The sequence below is a fragment of the Echiichthys vipera genome (assembly GCF_963691815.1).
Source record: "Echiichthys vipera genome assembly, chromosome: 10".
In the NCBI taxonomy this organism is placed as follows: Eukaryota; Metazoa; Chordata; class Actinopteri; order Perciformes; family Trachinidae; genus Echiichthys; species Echiichthys vipera.
In genome coordinates this window covers 17,714,447-17,737,915 of record NC_139835.1, presented here as the reverse complement: position 1 = coordinate 17,737,915, position 23,469 = coordinate 17,714,447, and the positions used below count along the sequence as shown (strand labels likewise).

Genomic DNA, 23,469 nt, shown 5'->3' with positions numbered 1-23,469 from the left:
TGCCCAATGTCACTAATGTTTTCAATGCTAAATAGGACCAAATCTGTATTATTGCTGATATTATATTGTAGCGGTGTATTAATACCTATGGGTTTGGAAGGGGATGTTCAACAGTCAGATTTGGGTGTAATGTTGATATCCACTTGGCCATATATCATACGTGGAAATGTGAAATGTATTTTCTTTTGAAATAAAACGTCTGTTTTGATATGAATGATTCTGAATGATTTGTATCACGCTGAAGGGGAGCTGGTCGTTTGCATATCCAGCCACACGATGTCACTGTAGACAAATGGAGCATTTATTAAAAGGAAGTACAAAACAACAACGCTGATGTGTTTTGATACAGCTTATTTCAAACAAAATGGGCGGATTTACTTTGCGGTGTTTTCCAATGCACCTTTGTGTCGGGTTGTTGCTTTGCGGTGTTCTTGCCAAATTTGAACTTACTTAACAAGATACCGTCATGACAAACGCTTCATCGGGATACTGGAGGGAAGGTAAACTGGATCTAAGAGACGCCCCACTTTTTTTACAGCTCAATATTGCGGGGCAGTGTTTTGGATGTGCAGAGAAAAGTTGGCAGACGGTGTCGGTGGGGGCAAAATAATGTAGATATGCCAGACTTTGTAGTCTAAAAGGAGGTGGAAAGGTTTGCGTAAAAGGCGCAAAACACGGAACTCCAGAGCGGGATTATGGATCATTTATCCAAACAAAATATGTTTGTAGCAGTCTACACCTAACTTTAGGCCTACCTTTTTTGAAGACTGATGGAATTTGACAACTGCGTCGAAAACCAACTATATTCATGGTGAGACATGATTAGTAGCCTCAATATTTTCTTTTGAGAAGTTTGCTCTATTTCCAGTAAAAAGAAATAAGGAAAAACGCTTCATATGCCTGTAAAAGTGATGACCTCATGTGGGATTCGCCCATATTTCAGTATTTGCCAGTTTGCATCACTTGAAAGCAGTAGCTTAGACTTGCGGTTATACCATTTAGTAGGCTATGTAAACTGTTACTTTAAAAATGAATTGTACTTTTTGTTTGTGTTTGACTAGTCCGAGGGATTGTGTTAAACCGATGAGTTTAGTCATGGATGATCACGCATCCCAGCCCCATCCACGGAGCTCTGGTCTGAGGTATGTACAACTGTCATATGGAGCTGTCATATCTGTTCATTTTATTCACAAGATTTAAGAGGAGCATGTGTGTGCATGAACTCTTTTTTACTGGAAATGTTATAAATATCAGTCATTTGTCTTTAACTAAGGCATTACGAAATGTTAATCATAAAACCGAAAAAGAATGGAAATTAGAAACAAAGGCTGTGCTTTTATTTCATTGTGCAAATATAACGCAACCAAAATCAAGTGTTTGACCCTTTGGTGACAACAATAGGCAACCAGCTGTTTTTTTTAAACCATCTGTTCAAGGTATGAGCCACCTTTTTGCAAAAATGATGCAACCTTCAAATAACATTCCTTTCACTCAGTACATCTCACTGAAGTCAGAGTTGTTGCAGACGTTTCAACCTTTGAACTCTCCTCATTTCCTGCTCTCAGGGCTTCACTGAGAAATTGCCATGACCATATGTAGAGGTCATGGGAAGTATTTTGCAGGCAAAACGTTCTGCCTGTCTGTCTCCGTGATGAGCCTGATGAGCGCTTTTCTTGTGGAAATCATGCGTTCACTGGGCTTGAAACTGATATTCTATAAAATACCGATTCATCATGCGCAAGAGTCAGAGAAAATAACTGTAAAAAGAAAGCGCTGTGAGTATATGACATGATGGAATCAGTTTTGGTTCAGGGACTTGGAGATGATGTCAGCTGCTTGTATTCCAGTGGATGGAATCATTAAAAAAAAAGGGGGGAGTGAGTTTCCAGAGCTTTTTTACAGTCACCACTCACTCCTTTGGCATTCAGATGAGATCTGCTGAGTTTTTGAGATTTAAATTAGAGGTGAGATGGAGAATTTTAACATAAGAGTTTCCAATCCAGTATTCAAGCACAGCTGTGCAAATTTTCCAGTTCTGCCCTGCATACTGTAGTTTCCTGTTTATAAAAATAGCATTCAGGAACATCACATGCAGTTTACTAAAAAAACAATAAAAACAAAACACTGTCTTGGCGTGACTTGTAATCATATTTCATAAGCATTGTGTAATCTGGGAGCACAGGCACACTCCCTGGCAATGGAGAGTAGCCGACAATCGAGGTCTCTCTGTGGTTTCATTATTATTTGGAAAAGTAAACCACACTCTTTCATAAGCTGCTAGGGTGTGGGGGAATGCACATGTTATGTCTTATTTGTGGCCTCTTATATTTGGAGCCAATAAACTAGCTGCTTCTCATTTTTTCAAATGCAGTCATATGTGAAGATTCCATGTGACCCACAAGACTACGCTACATTTGTTATCCAAATACTGAATCTGCCAGAATCACTATGCTGGCTGTTCTCCAAGCAGAGACGTTGTTAGCATTTAAAGGTCCTATATTGTAAAGCATAAGATTTCCATGTCTTTTTTTAAATTATAAAGCAGGCCATGGTGCTATAAAAATAATGTGAAAGTATCAACATGCTCAATCTACAGAGAATTACACACAGCCTTTATTCAGAAACTGTGTCTTTAAACAAGCCGTCATGACTTCTACACGGTTGTGATGTCACAACTGTACTATAGAAAGATAGAAAGTGCCGCTACGTTGCCGTTACAGTCATTCCCCTGTTTCAATGATTGTACAGAGTTGCTGAGAGCGCAGATGCCGAAGAAACACCAACCAATCAAAGCAGACTTTTAATTGCTCCAACAGCTTTTTTAGGAGGGTGTGGGGGACGTATGTTGAATATACTTGTATTCACCCTGTTCTAGCAGCAACCAGAAAGTATGAACCTGAAAATGAGCACAATAGGCCGACGTTAACATAAGGTACTCTTAACGTCTGTACTGTATTACTGTGGACATTGGACAATTGATTTTAAAAAGCCTTTTTCAATGCAATAATCAGAATAATTAGCAATCCTTTTATCGTGACTAGTGCATTTTTTCTTCTTATTTGTATTTGAAGAATATCTATTCATTCATACTCAGTCTAACACTGAACTCTTTGGAGCTGGTCCTGCTAATTGGACACACCTTAAACCATGATCTCACATGGCTTGCTTTCCTCAGGGCAGAATGTGGAATTAGTTAAGGTATCGTGAATCCCCACAGCTGTTTCACGATATGCAGGCAGTCCAAGCCAAGGGCACAGCTGCTCACATGAGTCTACAGATGAAAATGATGGCTGAATCGTAGACACTTTAATCAAGTGGGCACGGCGAGTTGAAACATAGTGACAGTCATTGTTTTTGCTGTGACTTAAAGGGGAACAGCGCCTAAGTTAAGAATGCCAATATGTTATTTCCATGGCCTAGTCAAGTTCAATCAAAATTTGTGAACTGAGGGACTGATTTTGTTTTTTTAATAATTTTTTTTTATACCCAAGCTTTATTCTATTTTAGTATTGTCAGTTCTGAAACTGAAAATGTACCAATACTCAAAGCATTCCCCTGGGTCATCTGTGTCATCTTTAAATTATTTTCCAGTACATGCACTTTGTCTATGGAGCAGGTCCACGCTTTATACGGAACTTGATGACATCACAAATTTCAGTTCGGGCCCTCTAGTTTTTTTCTTATTTTGGAGAGCATCGTTCACGCTTAGTATTATCTCTGGACTGTCTTAGACCATAGGAATAACTAAATATGAAAAAAACGCAGTTCCACTTTAACATTTGATAACAGCTCTATGTGTGATCAAATTTTAGGCTTACAGTTCGTCCATACCAAAGACAAGATAGACAGGCCTCCGAGAACACTAAAGCACAAATCAACATCTTCTTCTGAAAATGATCCTCAAGAGTCAAGAAGGCTTTCTTTGTTCAGGGAAATATATAATTTGGTCTACAGCATGCTACCCTTGGAAAGCCCACTCAGATCCTCTGTGCTCGGAAAGCCAGATAAAGGATGTCATTCAAAGATATCCTCCCACTAGATGTAATAAAGCAAGAGGAAAATCAGCATTAATCCCCAACAAGCTTGTCCTGGCAATGAGCTGGTGTGCCTTTGTATACTGGGATGTTTTATGGATGCTTTCTGCCTCACAGGGCTAAAACAGACAATATGGCTAACATCCAGGGGACAGGGAATAATGGGTGGCCTTTGTTAACAAACTGAAGCCAACGCATTGACCGTAAATACCAGTGAATTCTTCTCACTGGACATTATGAGCATTATGAAATACAGTTTGTTGGTTATTATATCTTATTTTTCTTTTGATTTCTAAAGTAGACCTGATTGTATATTAGTATAATATTGACATTGTGCACAGCAGCGTGTTGGAATATATTTGCTGGACAGATCCTGCTTAAACTGGAGTCTTGGGCCCTCTTTGTTTCTGTTATGCACTCTTCCAGGGCATAACAGTTGGATGCCTCCCACTCTCAGCCTGTGTAACACTCAGATTGACCCAACATGAATTAGGCCTTTGTGTGTTCTCAATAAGAACATTTATTTATCTCCAATAACATTCAAACAGTGTACGTGACAAAGGAACATATTGCTTTGATTTGCTTGACCTTCATTATCAGTGTTTGTCTTTAGAGTTTAGATGAGATATAGCCAGCCATGAATGGCATTGTTTGAGTTTACTACAGGTCTGTTTAACAAGAAGAACTTGACAAGCTGTTTAGCAACTGTTCAACCAATGATAAGTCATTAACCCAAGCTTAAATATTAGAACAACATGGTATAAAGGTAAAAAAATGAAAAAAACCCACAATTGCACACCTTCAGATGGTTCTCTAGATGGCACTGTCACTGTGTACAGTATACTGTATGTTCATATTGTTGTTTTTGACCCAGATGTTTGTGCATATGGGTATGAAAGAAGAAGGACACTAGTTTCTGGGTTAGATTTTGCATAATATCAGTAATTATGATAACATTTACAACTGCAATCAGTATTTGCGATAACTGGCAATGAGTCTTTCACATCGCTGTGGAAGACACAGTTTCTGAATTCAGGCTGTGTGCGTTTCTCTGTGGATTTGGTGTTTTAATACTTTCACAGTATTTATATAGCACCTCAACCTACTTTAAAAAAAAAGATATAACAAACATGGCAATCTCACTTTTTAAAATATGCCACCTTCTGGTCACTTTGTTTCCATTCCAGCTGTATTTCATTATGTACCATGGCTCTGAAGTGCTGGTTTGTGTTAAAATTGAACTTTATTATATAGTTCATGCACAGTTGAAGGAAAGACCATGACATTGGAAAATCAGGACGGCTATGTTTTTCTTGCCTTGAGATTGTATGAGAGACAGGGTGTGACCCTAGTGACATTAAGATGAAATAAAGCTCAGGTTTGTGCAGCACTTAATATTCTTTTTACACTATTGCTAATGAAATAAGATTTTGCCTGTTTTAATGCAGAATGACTGTTTGCATACTCACATTAGAAACCTAGGTTCATGTGATAAGCAAAAGAAAGGGAAAGCACGCTTTTTTAAGATGCCCCACTGCAGACAATGTTGCATTGTTTCACATGAAAGGATGCAGTTATACGTATGACTCAAGGGGGGAGATTTCTCTCTCACCAAGTTATTTAAAAAAAAAAAAAAAAAAGATACATTTGATCAAGCCACCAGAAGTTGATAATTACCTTATCTTTTCTGTGCATGTTTTTTTTCTTTGCAGAACCATAGGTTTGTTTCAGTGCAATGTTTAGAGTGAAAATATTTCAGCTGCTCTGAGATAAGGTGAGGGTAATGTACCATAGCAGACCCCAGTTCAGTTCACGGAGTAGAATGACATCTGCTGTTTGGGGGCATCGTGTAGGGAACTGAGAGATCACTTCATATAATCTCAAATCTCATTACTTAACTGGCTGGCAGACCTGCTAGTTTACTCTGGCTCTGCTGTAGTATTACTTTACAACATGTAGTACAAGAGTGAGCATTGCAGGGAGTAATGATGCTCATTGAATATGAGGCAGATCATGACAAACGGATATTACACGCACAATATTTGTCCTTCAATATTTATCAGAATTCTACATATTGATGCTAAGGACGCCCTGAGAGTTTGAGTGTTACCAGGCCTTTGCTGTGGGAAAAAGTTTTTGTTTTGCCTGCAATAATAAACAATACACATAGGAAGTGGGGAGTTCTCATAAGGTCCCTTTGCTCTTATTCTCACTAATCTCCTTCAATCCCACACTGCTTATGGAGTAATGGCCTTTCCAGACCCTCTTTAAAAAAGCTTGTGTTTACTGTGAGTGACCTCTCACCAAATTACCAGCTGTGGGGCTTTGGTTCTGTGTTTTGTCTTTCCTCAGGGACCCCCCCCCCCCAGCCCTTTCCTCCTTCTATGAGACTCCTTAACTCCGCCCCTCCAGCCTGCTCCTACACACTACCGTCTCCATTCACCACTTCACCTCCTTATCATCTGATGGTATTCAGAGGTGGTGTTTGTTGAGTGGGCCACGCATTCTTAAGTGAAAGTGTAGGGGCAACTGATAACAGACTTACTTCACAATGGAAAGTCAAAGTTATTGCTTCCGTACCAGGCAGTGTACAGTTTGCTTTGCTTTGCTATTTTAGGTTGAAAGCGTTCTAATTTTAATCTATTGTGAAGTGTTGATTAACCTTACAGTAACAACATAAAAAAAAACTTCCAAAGGCAGTGGTTTCTCTGACAGGATCAGTTAAGTGCAAGGTGCTGACAGCCTCTGTTGACAATTGTACCTTACTGCTTTCATTAATATATTTATTGACTTTAGAATGTTGTGTTAGTCACAGTTTTCAGGTTTCATACTTGTATTTTGGGTTTGTTCAAAAAACACATTCTTTTTCTGTCTGTCTGAATATACCTGTATTCACCCTCTGTCTAAAATGCTCAATTTTAGCGCCTGTTTCTTTAATCCCCCCTCCCGGTAAAGCCCAGTTTGCTCTGATTGGTCAGTGTTTCTGGGTCTTCTGCATCATCAGCCAGGAAATGCCTATAATGTCACTCTCTACCTGTGTATAGTATAGTTGTGACATGGCAACTGTACAGAAGTCCTGATGGCTAACTTAAAGGCACTATATATATATATATATACATATATATATATACAGAGCACCTTGACCTGCTTTATAATTAGCAAAGACATGTAAATCTCACGTTTTACAGTATGGGACCTCTAAAGATTTAGCCCTTTGGATAGTCTGAAAAGTGCTAATGTTGTGAGCCTTCTCAGTGTTTTACACAGAAGGACCGCTTACTGTTATAATATGAAGTTTTTTTCATGCCTTTGTTTGTCACTATCATGTATTTACACTTAACCAACAAGTTTTCTAGCATATTTTTTGGATGAGTCTGTTCTGTATAAGTAAGGCGTGGTTCTGAAAAGTTGCCAGTGTTTTTCATAATGGGAAGCAAACACAGTAGAAGTACCTGTTTAAATTAGGGAGTGGGGAGGATTCCAAGTCCTTTAAACCTTCCTCTTGTTCTTTTACTTTGATAATCACCTCATTACCAGCATTATTAGATTTATCAGTCATGATTAAAACATATGCTAATTCAGCATTTTTACCCTTGTCTTTGTTGAGACAGTTGCTGAGCTACCAAAGTGAGCGCACGCTGCGGTGTGTTTTCAGTGCACTGTTGCTCCACTGGCCCCACCCACAGGTTCATGTCTGCACAGGGAGGCAAAGCTGCTTACCTTTCTGCTCATGACTGCAGGGGAGTGCCACTTACATACTGTGCGCTCGAGCTTTCATAGACGCAGGAAGGGGGCAGACAGGATTTAGGTATAGGGGACAGATTCCTGATGTCACAGCTTGGGCGTGGCATTAAGGTGGGCCTTTTTGAAGCCGTGCTGATAGAGTTAAGCCCATCTGACTACTCATGGGACATACACAGCAGAATGGAACTTATTTGAGCAGAGACAACCTTAGGCAAAGAGGTAAGAGCGTGGAATGAAATGTTGGCAAACTGAGAGGAAAAGCAAGTCTGTCACACCTGCTCTCCAATTTTCTGCTTCTTTCTCCTTGTAGTGTCTATAGTGTTATCTTCACAGCACAGTAGAGCTGCCACTGACTTCCTCTCAATATGTTGTAAAAGACCTTGAAATATGTTTGTGTACTCAGTGTTTTTATTCAGATAGCTAACAGTCTATGTGTTTTGACCTGAAGTCAAGGGTGCGTTGGACATGTTTGAGCCTGCACATTTGATTGTACAGCTGGCTAGTACTGCTGCAAGTAGATTTTTGGGAGTGTTTCAATCATTGGTTCATTGAATTGTTGCTCTTGTGTCTTAAAATAATATAAGTGTTATAAGGATTTACATAGCAGAAGGCCCTCTTTCAAAACTTGTTTGTTTCTTTGTACGTCAACCCATTATTCCCCAAGGGGCCATCCTGCTACCCAGCAGCTGCTTACATACCGCAGTAGGCCTTTCTGCTAATCCTCCATCTTCCAAGAAACCTCAAAGGAAATTTTCATTTCTACCAATGCTTTGGTCTAGTTCGTTGTGTGGGCCACTCCCACCTGCTCATTGCTACATTGGATCCAGGGTTTGCCTGAAGGGTTTTTGATTGATTGATTGGGTGGGAGAAAATACACAGAAGTTACTGAAGTGTTTCTGGTAAAAGTCGTGCCAGCTGGAACAAAGTGTAATGGAATGCAGTGGATTTGGATATCCCTTTGTTCAGCTGGTTGAGTGCTGCTGATATTATGATTAACCTTTTCATTTTTGATCAATTATAACAGAGGACAGATATGTATTTCCACCATTCTCCAAATGTTCTCTGGTTCTTTCTGTTCTCCTCTCTCTCCCTCTCCCCTGTCTCTCTGTCATTCCATCTTTTTCACACATAAGCACAAAAGTATTTGAAGTATTTTCACATGAGGAGCAGCATCTGGATATTATACTGGCCTTTCGGTTTGCTTTGTCATTCTGAGGTTTGTCTGTCAAAGTTTAACTAAAACCCAATCAAGTAGATTTTAGCAGCCCCCCCCCCCAACTATTTTAAGTTACCTGCACATTTTTCCCATGTGTGAGGCAGAACACTAGACATCTGTTTTAACGGCCCCTTATTATGCTCATTTTCATGTTCATACTTGTATTTACATGCTTTAATGGTTAAAAAAAAACAAACATTTCTGATATTTTCTTTCTGAATAAACCTGTATTCACCCTCTGTCTGAAACACCATTGAATAGCTGTCTCTTTTAGACACCTCCTGAAGAAGCACAGTCTGCTCTGATTGGTCAGTGCTTCCACTTCTGCACTCTTGGTGTCTCTGCACTTTGCAGCTGGGGAATGACTGTTACGTCACTGTAGCAGCACTTTCTACCTATGTATATATAGTATAGTTGTGACATCACAACCGTACAGTCCAAGTCCTCACGAATCGTTTAAAAGCACAGTTTCTGAATACACTTTATAATACAAAAATACATGGAAATCTCACTTTTTACAATATAGAACCTTTAAGTGTTTCACATATTCACATTGCAATTCAATTGACCAAGACAACCTGTTCAACATAACAGCATGCTGTGCCTATTTATCAAAGGGTTTCAAAATCAATTTGTTTGCACTACTGAAGCTCACAAGATCCCATGATGAAACATAACAAATGGCACAATGACAACAGGTTATTACTTCATAGTCTGTGATCACGTTCGTCAAGCATCTTCTCTGGTATTAAATGGGCTTGTTTGTGAGTGTCAGACCTCCCAGGGAATCCCTGTGAATGAGACATCAGCACAGTCAAGCTCCAACACGTCTCCTCTCATCCAACAACACATCCTGGGCTTCTGAAAAAACACAGGCTTGGTTGGCACAAACAAAACGGCCCGTCTGTCTGTCACCTGTTGAGGTGTCTTAATAAAATCACTGATGACACAGCTGTATAAACCTGGCTGACCCTGAACCTGAAGCATGGCTATTGTTTATTTTCTCCATGCTAATATATTAAAATATCACATGGCATGTTATTTTATCTACTAAAAAACACACAACAGCTGTATCAATTAAATGAATCAAGGCTCAGTTTTAGAGAATTTGTAAAATGTGTGGAAAAGGGAAAGATTACACACTGGTTAAAGGATTATAGTCCCATTGCCAAATAAACAGCCAGAACCATGAAATCAGGACTTTGTACCCAGTAGAGACCATAGTGTGGATGTCTGTTTCAGCTCGTCTGTCTGTTACATTCATGGTCACATTTGATGGTTCCACACCTACAATGTATTATTCCAACCTTAATTTAACAGTTGAGGTTGAGGAGGGTTGCTTTTCAACACACCAACATATAAAAGCACCACTGCTGATCCCCAAAGGTGTCAGTGATACATTTAAGTTACATACAACTGTATGGTAATGTCGGATAAAATGAACAACACTGACAAAAAAGGGATTTTTTTAGACTATTCAGGGGGCTAACATACACAATCACTAGCATACACAGGACATACAGTCTAGTATAAGGTCCCATGTTGTAAAAAGTGAGAATTGTCTTTTTTATTATATAGCAGGTCAAACTGTTATATAAATACAGTACAGTGATATACAGTACATAAATACAATACTCAATCCACAGAGAAATGCACAGCCCATATTAAGAAACTGTGCAGAAAAAAGGCATATATCTTCTTAAAATATTTGACTTCCGGTTCTGTGTACTTTACAAATGTTATGAAGAATGTCAAGGCAATTGTGCCACATTCAGATCATGAACATGAAGCAAAAATCAAATATGGCAATATTACATACAAAGGAAAGACACAAACGCACACAAGCAGATGCAGATTTGCACCACAAGTGTCTCACACACATACACACACACACACACACACACACACACACACACACATGAGCATCAGTTTAGAAACATGGACAGTGGCCAGTATGCATGTAACTTTTAGCAAATTAAGAATGTGTTTATTCACACACACACACACACACACATACACACAAATCTAAATATACCTTATGGGTGGGTCTAAAGCAAACTTCATGTGTGATCCTCTGGGGAGCATTGGTTTTATATAAATGTGAAACATTAAGCTCAGCCATCCGCAGACCAGAACTGTAAGACACTGGACTGCTTTTATTAATCTAGTCTAACAATTGGAGATCAAAATGGTTTAAAGACATTTAAATTTTTGGCTAATCATTATGATAACATATTGAAATGCAAGTGTCTCATCACGGGCTCCAAAATTTGGACAGTATAAGTAATTATTGTTGATTTTTATTTATTTTTTTAACAAAAGGAGATTTTAGGTAGGTTTTTTCTTTGTTGCACATGCTAGCTATTATTCCCCCAAACTGGAGACCAACGGTCTATACATGTGGACTTATCAATGCTACATCAGGGTCATGAGTGTGCAGCCCTCTCCTTCTTCCCTCTGGTGTCTACCTTCTGCGAGCAAAAGCCTCACTTGAAAAAGGTTTTTTTTTTTAATTATTACAGCTAGATAGAGGCTTTTACAATTAATTTCTGTGATCCAGATCAGTTAAATTGATTTAATATAATCCAGTAGAAAACTCCACAACAATTCACAGCATATTATTTGGGTTTGCTTGTTATCGTCTGGGCTAGATCGTCTGTCTTTAGAATCCTGGCTACTGGTGCTGTCGGCTCAAAGATGATGAACTGATTAAGTGTGTTTCTGTTGTGTCCCACTGCTTGTTTGTTTATTTATGTTGCTGCCTGAGCTCTCCTCGCAATTTCTCAAGTTATTGTACTAGCTGTTATCCGCCTGACTTATGATCAGATAACAACACTGGTCATTTCAGGTCATGAATAGTGCGATGGTTGTCATTAGTTACCATCACATGTTCACTTCTTTCTACATTTTACGTCGCTTTTTTCACTTCTTTACAAGACAAGTTATACATACATACATACATACATACATACATACATTCACTGGTACTGCAGAAGTTGAGTAACAAAAGGAAAATGTCAGAGACATGCAGTATTGTGAATAATGCATGATTCTAAACACATTTTGATCTCTTGGATAGTTGTAGTTACATACCAATAGTAGCAATTGCATGCTAACATATTAGCTACCTGATTTTGTGGAAACAGCTAGCTTGCTTTACATTTACTACTTTTAAACTCCACAAACTTTTGTTGTGTGAACTTGTCCTCATTGTTATCCCAGTACCATCATTCAAGTAATTCATCTTTCACAGCAAACGACTTGTCCACATGACAAGGACATAGATAATGTCTGAAATGCCAAAGGTCTAACACCAGTACATGTTGTATCAGGATTTTATAATAATTAATTTACTATAATGGTAGTATATACCATTCGTATTGACAGGTATCAAATACTTATTACTCTAATGTTACTTAAGTTGATCTAATTTGTGTTAAAATGACACTTTTAAGCCTGACTGATCCAGGCAGAAAACCTAATATTTGAAAATACATTTTCAGCAAACTTGACTGAGCAAAGAATGTAAATGATGATGGCTTGGGGTTATGCTGATGTAATTTTGTACTTAATAATTTGTGTACAGTCTAACATGTACTGTATATTTACCTAATGATTTGCATATATACAGACTATGGAATCAAATATGAGTATGTGTCTCGTGTGTATGTGTGTTTTCATATACATGTCATAGTCTCAGTGTTTAAGGACAGCAGCCCCTATAGCAGGACTAATAATCCCTTGCTAGACGTGCCTCAGTGGAGCCTGTGACCTTGCATTGCTTGGATTCTTCTGTTTGAATAAGCAGTGCCCCCACCAGAGACTTTTACAGGCTATAATTCAAGGCATTGGGTCTGCAAATGCCTGTTTAATCTATGGACTGACTGAACGATGTCTTTTAGTTTTTGATTCCTTGGTCCACTTGATAACGTTGCAGCACAATAGTGTGACCTTCTCTGACGGAACATGATCTTGTGTTTACTTTGGCTTGTTATCATACCATCTGCAGCTTTTCATTTCAAGCAAAAGGTATCAAAAAATGTGTAACAGCTAGTCTTAAAATCTCGTAATGACGACCCTGTTCAAATCAAATCAATGTTTTTTTTTGTTTACTGACAGCATGTTTTTATTGTTCACCACCTCTCAGGAACATTACGAAAATGGTGTAATTATCTGAAATGCGTCCCAGACTTACTATGTAGGACTGTCCAACAGATGGCCAGCTGACAGAAAATCTTCGGATTAATAAAATCACTGGTATATCAATTTTATTGGCCTGTGGCATACATGCTCAGTATGACTGTTCTCTCCCACACTGTCTTGACACAGTTTTCAGGAATGTTAAGCCAAGACAAATGCTCAAAAACACCCTTTAAAACTCAAATGTCTTTGTCATAGCTGGTCATGCCAGGTGATGTTCATTAATACATGGGGTGTTGCCTTGCACTAAAAAAGTACACCCACAACCACAAAATACACTATAAAACACAGTATCTACAGTAACTGTGGTCCCTATCTCACCTCTTATTATCTCTCACATGGCTGTCTATTCACAGTCATTTCTTCAGGCTCAATGAGTAATTCTGTCCACTTGGTTGTCTTGTGACTTGTTTGCAAAGTGGACTTGAGCTCTTTCATGTAATAGCCTCACTGCTTTCTAAAACCTGGGGAAGAAAGGATCCCTTTCATGCTGTCTGCTGCACTTTGATTTTCAATCGGGTTAATGTCTGAGATAGCAGAATGACATTTTAAAAAAAATGCAAACGCATTTATGTATGTGGAAAACCAATCATATCATCACTAAGGTATTCATTTATCTGGTAGACATGTTTCCTTTTAAAAATGCTAAAGCAACTCTAAGAATAATTTACACTTTCTTGTCCAACTACAGGGTGTCGACCAAAAGCAAAGCACCATCCCCGCCAGGACTAAAAAAGCTGGATTCCCCAGGTTTCTCCCAGTGGTACCCAGGAAACCCTCATTTAACCATGGACCAGAAGGAGAACCATATTGATAAAGACCTTTCTTTGGTTGTGGTTCTGCCTGGGGGAGAAGAAGAAATGACAACAGTTCATGGAAGGTACAGTTGGAGCGCTGTAATGCAATCCGACCAGTGTGTATTTCTTAACAACACTTAACATTCCAGTGTTACATTTAAACCCAACATCATGATGTCAGATTACATCATCACACAAAGCGCAGTTCCAGTCAGACTGAGTCAGATAGGTGGAGTAAGTGAATGTGGTTTTAGTTCATAATTGTGCTCGGAGCAAAATGAATTGCATTGCTTTATTTTTTATTCTCTCTGCAAATGATGTGAACAAGGATTAAAGAACTTTTGCATCTTAAACTCCGAAGATAATATCTTGATTGCATGTTATGGTGTAATAAAAGGACACAGATCTTCAGCTGGGTGTGCACCACCTACAGATCAACATACCTCTATGTGAAAGTTTTTTTATAACAAGGTCTGTGTGTCCTCCTATGAGCCTACTCACTCACACAGCTCAGACTTTCCATCAACAGAGTTTGCTTAAGATATCATTATCTTTCTCACAATGCACACAGTTTACAAACATTCTTTCCTGGGTGTCTTTTGCACCTTGGCCTCTTGAGAAATGACTGAAAGCAATCTAATATGAAAGGATTAAGCACTGAATTCTTTACCTTCTTTTCGTCCTCTAAACCTGTTGTGCCTACACAAGAGAGTTCACGCTTTATTTTGAGGATTACATTTAAGGCATTATGTTTAAACTGTGTTATTAGTGTAAGGAAAGCTCCATGCAATTACTGTTGCTACTGTAGCTTACTGTACAATAGCTTTGTATTGTTCCCACACATTCTGCACAGCTTCTTTCATTTGCAACTTTTATTTTATATCTATATTAATTCAGCTGTCATTTACTTTTCTCTAAACCTCTAGCGTCTTATTTCAAACAAATTATTATTATTTTTTGTTTCATCGTATCCTCTGTGTCTTCCAGCAAACCCCTGATGGATCTATTAGTGACACTTTGTGCAAAGTATCACCTGAACCCGTCGAGCCACACTTTAGAACTGGTCACCGCCAACAAGAACAACACCAAACTCAAGCCCAATGCTCTCATAGGAACTTTGGATGCGGAGAAGATCATACTCAAACCCAAAGGGGAGGATAAAAACAAGAAGACAGGTCCTCAGATGCCTGAGGTACATTGAAGACATACTGGCACATGCAGTAAACACCACTTTTTGCATATTGAGTAAACAGATTTGTTTCTCCAGGCAACTGTTCGGATGGTGATAAACTACAAAATGACTCAGAAAACTATACTACGAGTCAGTCCTCGAGTTCCCCTGGCTGAACACCTACCAGCCATCTGTGAGAAATGTGAATTTGACATGGAAACTACAGTTCTGTTGAGAGATGTCCAATCACTGGCCCCTTTGGACCTTTCCAGCTCTCTTAATGATTATGCAATAAGGGAGGTATATGCAAGAGACACTAAAGGTAAGTACTAATATAATAATAAAAAAATCAAACCTTGCTGCATAAAGCATTAGATTTAGCAGTTTTAAGCATATTAACCATTTAGTGCTGTGTCGCACTTGTCATTGCACTGAATCTCATGCTTGTTGGCTTTGCAGGACCTGCTTCTCCCGTTTGTCCAGCCTCACCAACGCATGCAGGTATTTCAGTGTGTAAACTGTGTGATTAATATCAACAGAGCTGTCATATTTTTGAGCAATGTTATCTTACAACTGTGTTTATGTTCTTTCAGGAACGGTCATGCCGGGCAAAGATAAAAATCAGAAAGAGAAAGAAAACAAAGGCCTCTTCAGCAAGTTTAGAAAAAGCAAGAAAAAATCTGACCAGGTAACGCAGTACTATGCAGCTGTATCAGAAAGTAACTTTGAATGTTCAGAGGGAGGTTTGTTGACTTTGGTTTTCCATTGGTTGAAGTAACTGTGTTGTTTGGGAACAGGCCTCTTATCATGTTCTGATTGGATGTTTGTTCTTTAAAGGCAACGACAGCCAGTGCCCCAGCTTCTCCTGTGCTTGTGAACAAGCCTCGACCTCTCAGCATGGCCTTACCTTGCTCCAATTCGTCTCCGCTCAGCTCCCCTACGCTACTCACCGATGTGCCAAAGAAGAGACGTGCACCCCAACCCCCTATCCTTGTGTCTCAGAGCTGCCCCTCGGACCTCAGCACTCGTCGGAGAATCAACTCTGAACCTAATGCTCAACTGGACACTGACCAGGTGAGTCAATATTAAGACAAAAGCGTTGACATGTCAGCACAACCGTGAACACGTGATTTCTGCGTTCAGAAATCATTGATTATATAACTTTCATAAATCTTGTCATGTACCGTAGACGGCTGGTTTAAGTGGTAGGTCCTCAGCAGAATCTTCACTGAAGAGAACCAAACGCAAAGCTCCCCCACCCCCTACATCCCCTACTGCTGTTGTCCGGGAAACAGTTCCTCTAGAAGAAAATTTGCAAGGTTTGTCTTTGTTTACATTTGTGAACTTTCAGAAAAAATAGTGCTTGTTCTGTGACGTTCTGTCGTTTTTACTTTGGCCTTAAAGAAAAATACAGGTACAAACTTTGCAACCTGAGTTTTATTTTATTTGACTCTTGTGCCTCCTAGTGGTCATTATTGAACAGTGGCTAATTTGAAACACTATGGTCAGACCATAGGGAATTATGCATCTAAATATGTTTAACTTGGGAATTTGTGCTTCATTTAAAAATGTATACTGCACCAGTTCTGTTTGCATGTTCTCTACATTTCCTTTTTTACTCAGTCAGTCCAGTAGCTCTTGAGCTTCATCTGCCTGTTTTTCCGGTCTCTATTTACTCTTTACCTCTTTATCAACATGTAAACATACTTGAGGCAGGATTTTTTAGTACTTTGACTCCTCTTTTTCAATGCAGACACTCAGTTTTTCTACTCGGAAATCATCAAATGGTTCAGATACCTGCGATATTTAATGTGTGCCGAGGAAACATCAAGGATTATTGTAGGTTCTGAATTCCCTGGTATTCGTCCTTGGATGAGTATAATTAACTTGCTTTGATATACTTTCCTGTGATTGTGTAGACACATCTGACCCTGTATTGTCCTGCAAGGGAAGCTCCACCCGTCCTGTATATAAAGTAATTTAAAGCAAAAATAAATACTTTTTTCAGCAAAAAAAGAAATACATTTCCGAGGTCTAATGAACAAATTTAGGGAATTTATCTTGGCTTACATTAATGAAGTGATAAGCATGGGAGAAGATTTAAAGCCTTGTTTTTTTCTTTTAAGGGTTAGTTCACACTCACGCATGCATTTAGATTATTTTATTTCCCGAGATTTTGACATTTCTTCCGCCACACTGATCCATCGCGAGTTAGTGGAAGTTTGCTTGAAGCGCGCACACTATTGAAAATTATTCCAAAAACAATATCTTTTGTTATTGTAGACTATCCACTATCCACAATACTGAGCAATCCACAGCAATGTCACTTCACTCCATTAAGTGTATTCTGATTAGACAATCAAAAACTAGTCATGTATATTCAACACCCCCATAAAGATGTCTTTCTTTTTCTTGTTTTCTTTACTCCTTTGTTACTCATACTCCCTTGACTAGTGGCGTATCTCCCAGACCTCATTAATAGAAAGTGTAATCACAGACTTTTACGACTGCTGTCTACATGTATGGACTGCCGTTTCCTTCCCCCCTTTGCGCCTATTTTTTCAAACTCTTACGTTCACAGAGAAAGATCACTTCCTCTGCTGTTTCCCCAACAGCCCAGTGCTGCTCTGTAGATATAGAGATCAGAGGCTCAGAACAGTGAGAAGCTGCGGTTTTGTTTAAGTAGCCTTGAAATTCCTTTTGCACTCTGCTCCTCTGTGATGCACTTCCTTTAACTGCTAAACTAAGAACTAGACAAGGGAGACTGAGATGTAAAAGATTATTAAGTGGAATCCATTCATCAGAAGGACCTTTTTTATTGGTGGATGTCTGTACCTATGAGCACTGAGATAAATACAATTGGATGCTTGGTTTCTTGTGCATAGACAAAAACACAATGACTCAAATCATAAAAAATAATAACTTAAAGGCAATTTAAGGACTTTTGAATTTTTGCAGATTTTGTGAAATATTTTCACATCATTTCTAAAAGTTACATTAACAATTGCTTATACATTACAGCCACCACATGCTCTTGAAAAAAAAAAAGTTTTAATATGATGTTGGATGCTCCACAGATCACTTTGCAACATTTTACTTGCAATGCCAGGTATGGTAAATGTCTTCTTTATGGTACTGTTTTACAGGTGGTGCAGCTGCTAACACACTGGAGGAGATTATGGAGCAAGAGGAGACATCCGCCTCTGTAACGTCTGCAACTGCTAGTGATACCCAGGGAGAGGACAGCAGCCTCAACATGTCTGCTGATGTTTCACTGCATTCCCCGTCCCCAGATACTGAGATACTGAGCACAATGTCCACGGAGAGAAATGGGGAAGATCAGTCTTGTGATCTGTCCTCAGATGGCAAGTACGAACTCTACTAGGATTTCTCCAGCGTCAGCCATGTTTAAACATTAGCATTAGCAATACTTTGAATTCCTTCTTTTTGCTTGAATTTTACAGTCAACCGCAGAGCACAGTGAATGATTCTGAAACTCTGAATGATGTGAGGACAGCTGATGGCACAGACTCGTCTGAACTGGCACATACTTGTGGGTTTGCACTTATTATAGTGGTATTGTTTATATCTGTGCTGCGCTCATCTTGCACCTACTAATATATTTATTGAATTTGCCTTAAAGGTCCCATATTGTGAAAAGTGAGATTTCCTTGTCTTAGAAAAGCACACAGCACACGTATTCAGAAACTGTTTAAATGAGCTGTCAGGACTTCTTTAGGGGTGATGTCACACCTATACTTTATATATATATATATCCCCGTGTCTGCGTGGGTTTTCTCCGGCTTCCTCCCACAGTCCAAAGACATGCATGTGTTTGGTTAATTGATGACTCTAAAATTGCCCGTAGGTGTGAATGGTTGTCTGTCTCTGTACGTCTCTATGTGCCCTGCGATAAACTGGCGTCCTGTCCAGGGTGTACCCCGCCTCACGCCCGATGTCAGCTGGGATCGGCTCCAGCCCCCCGCGACCCCAACAGGGACAAGCGGTTGAATATGAATGAATGAATATATATATATGCTAAAGACTCGGAAATACTGACCAATTAGAGAAGACTGTGGTTCTTCAGGAGGGGGGCTTGAAGAGATAGGTGCTAAAACTAAGCACTTCTGACAGAAGGTGAATACACATAAATTCAGACAGACAGTATGAGAAAAATCATGTTTTTTTTAGATTAAAGCTGATGTTGGAAACTTTCATATTTGCAAAAATTGTCACTATATTCTGACAGCACAATCAGACAGATAATCTGTGAAAAAGTGATAACGCTCTACCTCTCTCTTTGTGTGCGCCTAACTGCATCTGCTACATCCACTACACCCAACCAACAACCAATCAGAGCTGAGGAGTCTCTGACTCAACTGCCAAGGGAAAACAGAAACTGCTCATGAACTCCGATCAGACCGTGAAATTAGGCTGCACAACAGTTATTAATGCCAGTATGAGTACTATTTAGCAGTAAAAGGATAAAGTTGTTCTGCTGATGGGCCGGGGACTGGTTTTGGCTCAAATTGGTCGCATACTTCCTCATTTTACAGCTAAACAGTACACTAAAATATGTTTTTGAAAACATTTTAAACTAGATATAGACAATACTGTAACAGAATCTTGATTCATATTTGATCAGCGCTGCCTCGTTTCACAGTTTGATCTGAGTTCACAAGCAGTCATTGACACTGCGTCAGACTGCTCAGCTCTGAGTGGTTGTTTTTCTTCAAGCATGGTGGAATCTAGCTGATGCCATTAGGAGCAGAAAGAGAGAGCTCTGGAAGCAGACTGGAACAGAACATGGATGTAGAGATAATTGCCTTTTCACTTATTTCACTCTGTCTCATTATGCTTGTTGGATATAGTGACAGTTTCAGCAAATATGAAAAAAGTTTTTTTTAATAAAATTACCGACTTCAGCTTTAAAGTATTTAACCATATTCTAGTAGAAACCTTAAATACAAGCATGACCCTGACAATTAGCATAATATGGGACCTTTAAGTTCAAGTGTTTTTTATTCTCAAAGAATGTCGACACACCTGTCTCACATTAAACATTTTATTTTCTGTACAGCTTGTGGTCCATGTCCAGTTGAAAATGTAAGCCCACACCTGATCTGTGAAGAGTCTACACCTCAAAGTGTCAAAGATGATTGCAATACTGTACCCGGCAGCCTTCCTCTGCCTGCGATGCAAGAGTCAGAGGCACAAGCCTCTGTTCAGGCAAACACTGAAACCCTCGGGGAGCAGACTGACAGGTTGGAGAGCCTGGTGGCCACCAGCACATCACGCCCCACTGGAGAGGATGCTCAAGTGCAAACAGATTTCACGCCACTACCTGTGCCTCCACAACAAAATGTAGACAAAGTCCTTTCCTCCGCTAATGCGCCTGCCTTTGAATCAGCAGGGAAGAAAGATATGGCCACTGTAACAGAGGAACTGGACCCGCCTGATCTCAAACATGCCTTATCCCACACATCGGAGACCTCCTCATGCCAAGACTCAACACCCAGTGCTCCTGCCACAACAAAGGCACCATCTATTTATGCCACAAACTCTGAGCCAAAGCCCAAGCCTTCCAACGAGCTGACAAGGGACTACATCCCCAAGGTGGGGATGACAACGTATACTATTGTGCCTCAGAAGTCTCTGGAGAAACTGAGATATTTTGAAGTTGCACTGACACTGGAGCTGCCTCCTGAAGCTCCAGAAGAGGGACTTAATATTGGTTCTCTTCAGTTGGAGGAGAGCACAGCACCGAGGGGCCAGACTGAGGTCCCAAAGGAAAAAAGTGAGCTGCACTCTACTATACCCAGGGAAGACTTACTGACTAGCACTGCTACTACTCAAGACACTGTTAATGGAAGTATACCTGAATCCATTCATTCCTTGCCACCAAGTTTACCTAAAGCAGATGACAAGATCTCATCCTCGGCTAATGGGGCATCTCAAGCAGGTTCACCAGCAGAGGTCAAGGAGATGAAAATTCCACCCGCAACTAAACCTAAGCCTGGTTCTTTCCGCTTGGCACAGCACAAAAAAACACCTGGGTATTATGTAACCTCAGCAGCAGAAAAGAATGTCAGTGCCAGTCCTGGCTCTGGCCAGAGGGAGGCTCAAGGAAGTGCAGAGAGGGCAATGTTACCACCCCCTCCTCTTCCACCTCCTCTGCAATGTCAAGAGGAGACGACAGGGGCGGCCAATGTTGAGCTGAGCCCTAAGGGCGATGACAAGAATATAGCTATCATGCGAATGACTAGGCAAAGTAGTTTGCCGTCTAAAGAGCCAAGCATAGGGTTAAGCTTGGAAAAATTAAGGAGCTTTGCAGCCCCTAGGCCCTATACTCCTTCAACTCCATCCCGCTTCGCCCAAGCAGTGTCCTCTGCTGTTAAACGGAGCCAGTCCTTATCCCACGGGCCAAAGTCCCCTCAGCCACCTGTTTCCCCACCCTTCTCCCCAATCACAAGTCGCTCATCAGTCACAGAGTCAGAAGGATCATCTGATCTCAAGGTGAGTCCTGATAGCATAGCATACTTATATTTCTAATCTAAATTAGGATGAAAGCAACACAAGACTACTTTCTACTCATGAGGACACTGCTGCTGGTCATAGTTATAATACTTTATTTCATACTCATACACTAATACTTGAGTAGAAGAGCTCTTTACACTGCTGAGCAAAGCAGGTTTTTTGTAAAGAGTTACATATGAGTGGGTAAGAGTGTGACTCATCCCACTACTGTTTTAGTTTGTTTGAAGTTGAAACCACTTTTTGCAACTGCGGTGCTTCTTTCTTGTGCTTTATCAGCCATTACATGTGACCAGTGGTGACTTACTGACTTTCATGAACATTAAAATATATTATAAGTTGCAGAATACTCCGTAATAGTTGCTGTGACCTATTGACTTGAATCAGCCCAGTTAATATAAACCACTTGCTGTTTTCCTATGTCCTTAAAAGGCTCAGCATTTGGGCAAGTGTTTAGCCATTTGAATTTTTATCATGATTGTGAAATTAAATTTATTTAACTATTTCTGCAGGGTATTTCACACAGAATAGACTGATAATGGGAGACCATAACCTATTGCTATTCGAGTCTTAGGTCAGAAGAACTTGCAGACTACGTTACAACCCCCCAAAAATATAGAATTAGATTTTAAGTGTGACTTTAAAAAAATAATTATGGCAAACCTGTGACTGTTTATCATGCCTACCTGTATAGTAAAGAGTGTGGGCATTCTATATTCATTATACAAACATCATTAATTTATATTAATTCATTGTGTAATTACAATCTTTTTTTCTCTGACAATACATTTTGACCTGTAGACATACAGTTTGCTTTAGTTTGACTCAATATAGGTGTTTTCTATGCACTTTCTGCCTCTTTATGTTGCCTGGCACATTAAGTCTTCAGTGATACACCATGTCTCTTTTTAACACTACAGGATGGTGAAAATGAATCTGTGGATGGTGACAAAGGCTCCACTCAGCAGGAAGTAGAGGGTGAACCACCCTCTTTTAGTGGGATTGTTGGAATGGATAGAGAGAGCAGTCCATAGTAGTGCCTTAATTCTTCTGACAATACATCATCTACTGTAAGTAAAATCCAACACATTCATTGCAATATGATGTCATAACTGTGTTTTTCTGTTTGTAATGTGAAAATGACACTTTCCAAAACGCATACATTAACCATTGCATTTTTTTTCTTTTCTTCCAGGAGGAGCTTATCCTGTCTACTTTGACTTCTCCAGATCCCTTCATCCCATGACACAGAAGCAGGAACTGTCTTTTGTTTTACCTCTTTTGGTAGTTTTCCACAGTGTACATAAAAGTATGTATTTTGATAATTAATAGTTGCTGTATTTTTGGTTTATTTTCTCACATCTCGAAGTAATATCCTTGGCGCTGACCTGTATATTTTAATACTTCTCCTTTCATTTGGTGTGATGACTATCTTGCATTTAATGCATTACTGATGTGCGTGAACAAGAATGTTAAATGAGTTCAATTCTATAAATTATTGAATAAATGTATTATCTAAATAATACTGGACATGTAGGACAGACCAGGTCTGACCTATGGTACTTAAGTGCTCCTTAGATTATACATCAAATATATATTTAAGTATTGCAGAGTTTTGATTTAAGATATGCAGAAATACACTGATGTGCACCGCACACCTGTTGTTTTTGGCAAGCAGTGTTGTTATGAATAAAGCTTTTATCATTTCATTTGTCTTTATTAAAGAATTTGCCTTCAGTGAGCGCATACACGGGGCGGGTTGTGTACACTTGG

At 39.5% G+C, this 23,469-nt stretch overlaps 1 protein-coding gene across 2 annotated transcripts; it reads left to right on the top strand.

The window, feature by feature from the left end:
- The first annotated feature begins 400 nt into the window (after positions 1 to 400).
- Positions 401 to 23,403, top strand: cobll1b (cordon-bleu WH2 repeat protein-like 1b). Of its 2 annotated transcripts, XM_083921872.1 has the most exons (14): positions 401 to 811; positions 1,062 to 1,142; positions 13,886 to 14,074; positions 14,979 to 15,183; positions 15,259 to 15,484; positions 15,622 to 15,663; positions 15,756 to 15,850; positions 16,000 to 16,236; positions 16,352 to 16,481; positions 18,309 to 18,531; positions 18,627 to 18,715; positions 20,243 to 21,678; positions 22,617 to 22,766; positions 22,892 to 23,403. In XM_083921872.1, the coding sequence occupies exons 1-13, from the start codon at positions 771 to 773 to the stop codon at positions 22,728 to 22,730; spliced, it is 3,108 nt and encodes a 1,035-aa protein (XP_083777998.1). In that variant the 5' UTR covers positions 401 to 770; the 3' UTR covers positions 22,731 to 22,766; positions 22,892 to 23,403. The 2 variants fall into 2 exon arrangements, with proteins under 2 accessions (XP_083777998.1, XP_083777999.1); XM_083921873.1 differs by lacking the exons at positions 401 to 811; positions 1,062 to 1,142 and adding an exon at positions 7,807 to 7,997.
- The last annotated feature ends 66 nt before the right edge of the window (positions 23,404 to 23,469 follow it).

What these genes read in the sequence shown, in the direction of transcription:
- cobll1b (XM_083921872.1), top strand. Translation starts at nt 771, where the DNA reads ATGGAATTTGACAACTGCGTCGAAAACCAACTATATTCATG. An exon ending in GAAAACCAACTATATTCATG is followed by an intron (nt 812 to 1,061) that starts GTGAGACATGAT and finishes GTGTTTGACTAG; the next exon opens with TCCGAGGGATTGTGTTAAAC. An exon ending in ATATGCAAGAGACACTAAAG is followed by an intron (nt 15,485 to 15,621) that starts GTAAGTACTAAT and finishes TTGGCTTTGCAG; the next exon opens with GACCTGCTTCTCCCGTTTGT.